At 30.8% G+C, this 6,203-nt stretch overlaps 1 protein-coding gene across 1 annotated transcript; it reads right to left on the bottom strand.

The window, feature by feature from the left end:
• Positions 1–2,709: 2,709 nt before the first annotated feature.
• Positions 2,710–5,471, bottom strand: LOC114262336 (LOB domain-containing protein 1). The gene is made up of 2 exons (XM_028202699.2): positions 4,906–5,471; positions 2,710–3,330 (listed from the first exon to the last, which is right to left on the bottom strand). The coding sequence occupies exons 1-2, from the start codon at positions 5,176–5,178 to the stop codon at positions 2,962–2,964; spliced, it is 642 nt and encodes a 213-aa protein (XP_028058500.1). The 5' UTR covers positions 5,179–5,471; the 3' UTR covers positions 2,710–2,961.
• Between the last annotated feature and the right edge of the window lie 732 nt (positions 5,472–6,203).

Raw genomic sequence — 6,203 nt, 5'->3', positions numbered from 1 at the left:
TTTGCTTACTTCTGTTAATTGGTCAAACAAATCAGTATTACACTGTATTTTGCGGCACGATAAAGAAACTGATAAAAATAACCTTTTGGCAGTTGGATCTCTTGGTTGAATTTTATGGGTTTACATTTGCAAAGGCTCTGGTCTTCCACAAAACCTTTTCCATAATCATTAAAAATGCAAAAAATCGGCCGTTTATTCACTAAATCGAAAGGTTCATACCGGAAACTGTGGTCTCAGATCTTCTTAATTTGTTATATGTGATCACAATGACTTTAGCTCTGAAGGTTTTGCAAATCTAACCAAATCAACTGTAGGGTAGTGTGAATCGACTTCAATTTGGAGTGTGGTTATTTTTGATATTTTTGCACTTGTGTCTTATTGCCCTAATTATATCTATAGTTGACCAATATCTCTAATTAAATTTCATATGAACTTAAAGATGAGATAAGTTCTCTTCATATGACTAATAATAGAGGGGTTTTTTTAAAAAAAAAATTTTGGGTGAAAATTGAAATGTTGAGCTTGTTTGTATTAAGTAGTTGTTTGGAATGTGCTATATAAATGTACTTTTTGACTTTTTAGTTAAAAAAATAGAGAAAAAAAAGATGTACGTTTGGGATAACTTTTTAATTTTTTACGAAAATATGTGTAATAAAATATTGTAGTAAAATCAAAATGACAATTTTATTCTTTTGACTTTTTGACTTTAAATTTTTTGACTTTTTGGATAGTTGAATTCAAAGGGCAAAATAATAATTTTGTCTTAGAGGCTTTCCCCTACAAACTACCTTTGAATGATATAGATTTTTTAACTTTTAACTTTTTGACTGTTTGGCTTTTTTTAGTTTATCCCAAACAGGGCCTAAGTTTGGAAAGTACCTAAAATAATTAAAAAGACAAAAAGTTACTGCAAGTTTATTTTGGGTAAGTAAAAGCTATTACATGTTATCAAATCACTCTTTCTATTTTTCTGGATGTTTTTTTATAAAAAAAATTAATTAAAATAGTCAATTTCCAAACCAGTTATGAAATCATTAGGTTTGGCTAGTATGAATTGATTTATAGAGGGTACTTACTTTATAGTTATATGTTTGGTACATATTAGTCAAAAGATAATGTGCTCCTATCTCAAGTATGGAAAATTAAAGGCATACAATGTTCGGGTGAAGGATTGAGAGTCTTGTCTCCCCACAAAGAATTAGAAAAAATAAAAGTGTTTTTTGTGTTTTGACTCTTGCAAAAAGCCATCATCAATTGGTTACCAACCATCAACGACCATATACCTTGCTTCTTTGCTCAACAACTCACGTGCGACGCATGCTAATGATTCTGATTATTAAAGCTAAAAACGCGTTTAGAAGAAACATCCACCATCATTATTCTCAAAGAGGACAATTAAAACATCCACAAAATCAAAGAGCGGTCCAGCTTAATTTTGTTGTTTAAGCAAAGTTTTTTTTTTCTTAATCATTGTAGAGAGATGGTAGTACTATACTTTGAAAAATGTTGAATTGATTGACAACATTTGCTAACAACTTACTGTTTTTTGTTCGAAAAGTTACCTTTTGGAAAGTGTGAAATTTAACTCTGCTAGTTAATTTGTATAAAGTTATTAAGTTCATTAAAGCCTTCTTTTGGCTATTTTATAGCACAAAATTATAAAAATACGCTCTATCAAACTTAATTCTTGACTAACTATTTTAGTCATTATCAAGCTCATTAAAACCTTCTTTTTTGGTTATTTTATAATACAAAATCATAAAAACACAGCTCATCAAACTCAATTCTTGGCTAACTATTTTAGTTGAAAATCAAACCACTAACTACATGTAGTTAGGGAAAGAAGACTCGACAAATGAAATAAAGAATAGAGAATTTATTGGAGAATGTATTTAAAAAGATGGTTAGCTAAAATAAAAAAATAGACTTTTAGTTAAAATTCCGCTAAAATTTTGACTATTTTAATGGAGATGCTCCTAATTAATCCTATTAGAGCATTATTTGATGCTTTATACTGATAGATTTACCAGGCTGAGCTCATACTGTTCTTTTTCTTTTTTTATGTCCATGAGAACTATCAAATTTCAATCTACAGGACTACCTATTCTTTTGCCCCAAGATAGTACTACTCATCCCAAAGGCCTCAATTATTGTAGAAACAACTGTAACAATATTTAGAAGTTAATTGGGTTTTTTAAGTTATTGTTTATTAGACATATTACCTACAGAACATGAGAACTTAATCCTTAAAATTTTAATTCCCCTGTTATTCTAGACCCTCAGCCATGTGATTAAACGTGCTTTAAGATTTTCGTATTTCAAAATTTTTATTGCATTGTGCAATTAAAAGTGCATTGAAGAAATGAGGACACAAAATTTGAGACAGAGAATTCTACCATGCTAAATATATAAAACGAAATCAATGAACCGTCACTTTTAAAATGAGTCTGGTGACCAAAAAGTTATTTCAGATTCAATAATAGGCATGAGATTGGACTTGCAGAAAAGATTTCTTTCTCTCCAATATGTTGAGGTTGTGTTTGGATCATGAATTTAAGTAGAAATTTGAGAAATGAGAGAAAAAAGTGACAAAAAAATATAAGCCAAATATTTGTCACTTTTTCCTTTTTTGTTCTTCATTCCCTTCACAACTCTTACTGAAATCCAAGATCCAAACACAACTTAAAACACAACATACAAGGAAAAGAGTAGCCATCAAACTTTCTTTTGCATTATCAAAGGACATTAGAATCCAACTTGCCTCATCATTTAACCCTTTTGTTAATACAATATTAATTGCATTTACTACCTAGGCAAATACATCATCAACTTTATTCATACATTCTCTTCATCACCTCCCTCTCTTCACTGCAATTAGCTTGGAGTTAGGAGAACAGGATTGGAAATTTGATTTTCCAATTAAACTGAAGCTAAGTTATTATAGAAGTTAATTGATGGCTATCATGTCCAAAGAGTTTCGCAAAATGAGCCCAAATTGTTGTTCTCATCTATGAAAAAACTGGGATTACTATTCTGGAAACTCTGAGGACTACTGATCATGAAGTTGTCAAAAGATTGTTGCGATGACAACGTTGATGCTTGTGGAGATTGTGCCATTTCCATGTAAATCAAGGCCACCAGGTTGGCCTGTTGGCATTGCATGTTGACTAGCTCTGCTTGTGCCTTTGCTAGTTGTGCTTGGAGCTCATTGACTTGCTTTTGGAGCTGACAAATTGCTCCTGCACATCCATAGACAGGGTCTCTGAGCCTGGCATTGGCCTCATAGACCATGCTACTCACTGCATCTGCCCTTTGGGACTCAGGGAGTTCCTGAAAAAAGTCAAATGGGTTTTGGTCAAATTTGAGACTAGTAGATGAAATGTAATATCATCTAGATGATAAGTTTAAGTTGCCAAGAAGAGGGAAAGAAAGGAAGACTTCACAGTGTTTTAAATAGAATTTGTTCTCCGAATAATGTGACAATGGTATACTTATAAATTATGATCGTATTAATAGAGACCGTGTTTTCAAATCAAGAGATCACACAATAAACCACTTAATTTTGTATCACAATTCTATATAATTTTTTATTATTTATATATCACTATTCTAGTATGTTTGTGTTGTTTCATCTTTGTATTTTTAATTGGATAACTCTATTCTTATTAAAAAAAATCTATACTATATGATGGTATATTTTTAAAACTTGATGAGTCATTTTCTTTAAAATTATAAGATTAAGAATTACCGAATTATTTTTAATTTATTAATTACATTATTTTCTATTTGTTACTCTTTTCAATTACATTGACTATCGCTCTTAAACTCAATCGACACAGACAAAAACTTTGAGACCTGTTGGGCAAAAATAATAATAAAGAAAGTAAGAGTCAAACAAAGCTAACCAGAGTCCAAAAAATAAGTTTATTTGGTAACTGAAAGAGGTCCTACCTTACCAAACAAAATAAATTGTGAGAGGGCCAAGTCTTGAGTAGTTTGTTATTAGTATCTTTCTAATCGAAATTGACAATGCAAGGTCTGTATATATATACATATAAATTATATATATGTATGAGTCCACTTTGTGAACTAACCTTTGACTTGTGAAATATCAGCTTCAAAGCATTTACATTAGAATACAACTTGGGGTGTTTTGGAAACAAAATAAAAAGCTAGTTTTTTTATCTTTTTTTAGTCAAAAAAGTTACAAAAAAAACTAACTTTTTTAGCTAAAAAAGTTAAAAAGTCAATTTTTAATCAACTTTTCAAAACACTCCTTCATCTTAAACAATCAAAATTGTCAAAGTTAATTTGTGTCCAAACTATAAACTTGGAAACTAGTCACTATAATGAGGTATGCTCTAATGCTATGGGGATCAATATATATGCTCAAGAACATCAGTTAAAATACCAAAGTTTAACAGTTGAAAACCTTCTTAGTAACTAGAAATCATCAATTGGGACAAGAACACTAACACGATTGTATATACATCCAATTACATCTGTTTAAGTATTCATTTCATTCCTATTTATTTTGAAAAATAATGACACACCTCTATATTATTAGACAAGTACATAATCGGGTATACTGTGTTTGATTGGGGAATTTGGGAAGGATTTGGAAAGGGAAATGAAAAAAACAGGTGAAATGTAAATAAATCATGTCTATATTTCACATAGTTTCACAGACTTTTTTTCTTTTTCTTTCTAAATCTCTTCCCAAATCCCCCAACCAAATAGAGCAGTAATGTTTCAAAAATAGTAAATGACTCCTCCTTAATTACCAATAGAAATAACTAACAAATATTTTATTTATTTTTTTTTTTAAAAGTACAGTGAAGTAAAACAAGAACTCCCAAACAAATGTGTAGTAATTCTTGGATGTGTCAAAAATTGTTCATGTACCTGCAAGAATTTGATAATGTTGCTGGCACCGAAAACGCGGTGAGCGGTGGTAAACTTGAGGGGATCGGTGGGCGGGAAGTAGGGAGCCAACACGCATTTCTCGGCGCACCTCCGCCTGAGGATCTTACATGCTGCACAAGGGCTGACAACAACTTGTGATGGAGGAGGTGGTGGTGGTGGAGAAGATGAAGATGTAGGTGAAACAGAGTACTGAGGGGATGATGAACTAATGGTGGTGGTGGTGGTGGTTGTGTCACTGCCACTGCTCTCCATCTTAGAGAGAGAAAGTTATATGTAGGGGAGAGAGAGAGGGAGGGGGGTTTGGAAGTTGGGGGAGGTGGAATTTGTAGTGTTGGATGAGAATTCAGAACATGCATCTATGAGTATATATAGCAGGGGTGAAGCCCGGGAATGTGGGGGATGGGGATGACGTCATGAAATGGCAGCATGACGTCATGCAATTTGAAAAGAGTTTAATGGATTTTGCTTTTTTACGCGCAGAGGTTTGTGTGTGATTTTGTAATTAATTTTTTTATAATAATAAAATATGTTACAATAATCAGAATTTTATATTAAATTTGATAAGTATTTGACATGTAATGATATACTGAAGGAGTAATTAATTATAAACATAGTGACGTGGTGATGCTTTAATCACATTTAGTCATTAATTTGTGTGGGGTCTACATTAATTCTACTTAAATCAATAATTGAGATGTGGTTAAAATTTTGTAGTGGGCGTGGTGTGTTAAGGTGAGGTGAAATAATTTTGAATAAATTACACTTACATTTTTTGAGATTTATATTTATTATAATTTTTTTCTTATTTTTTAAAAATTATATCCCCCTCCTTGAAGTTTAAAGTTTTATTATAGATTCCTCTCTTAACAATTTAATTTTTTTAAATACTAATTTTATCCTCACTGGGTGAATTACATTGACACCCCTCATATTTTAGAAATTACAATCCATTCCTTAAGGTTTAAAGTAGAATTACCAATTGCCCCCTCGGTTAGTATTAGTTGGAAAAAAAATTAATTGAAAAAAATTTTGTTAGTAAAATTTTTAAATTTCTATTTAAAAACTAACGTAAACTCATTTTTTGAATTTATTTATTTTTTTCTTAAATTTACAAACTGAGACAACTATTTATAAACTAAAAAGATTATCAAACAAGTTTTTATGATAGTTTTTTAATTTTTGTAAATATAAAGTGAAAACTGAAAACGAAATGATTACCACACATGCTTCAGATAGTAAAAATGTGGTAAAATTAATAAATAATTAAATAAGTTACA

This window comes from Camellia sinensis, chromosome 14 (genome assembly GCF_055761805.1).
Source record: "Camellia sinensis isolate YWXY chromosome 14, ASM5576180v1, whole genome shotgun sequence".
In the NCBI taxonomy this organism is placed as follows: domain Eukaryota; kingdom Viridiplantae; phylum Streptophyta; class Magnoliopsida; order Ericales; family Theaceae; genus Camellia; species Camellia sinensis.
Note: the sequence above shows the minus strand (reverse complement) of the source record. Positions and strands in the feature narration are given on the sequence as shown.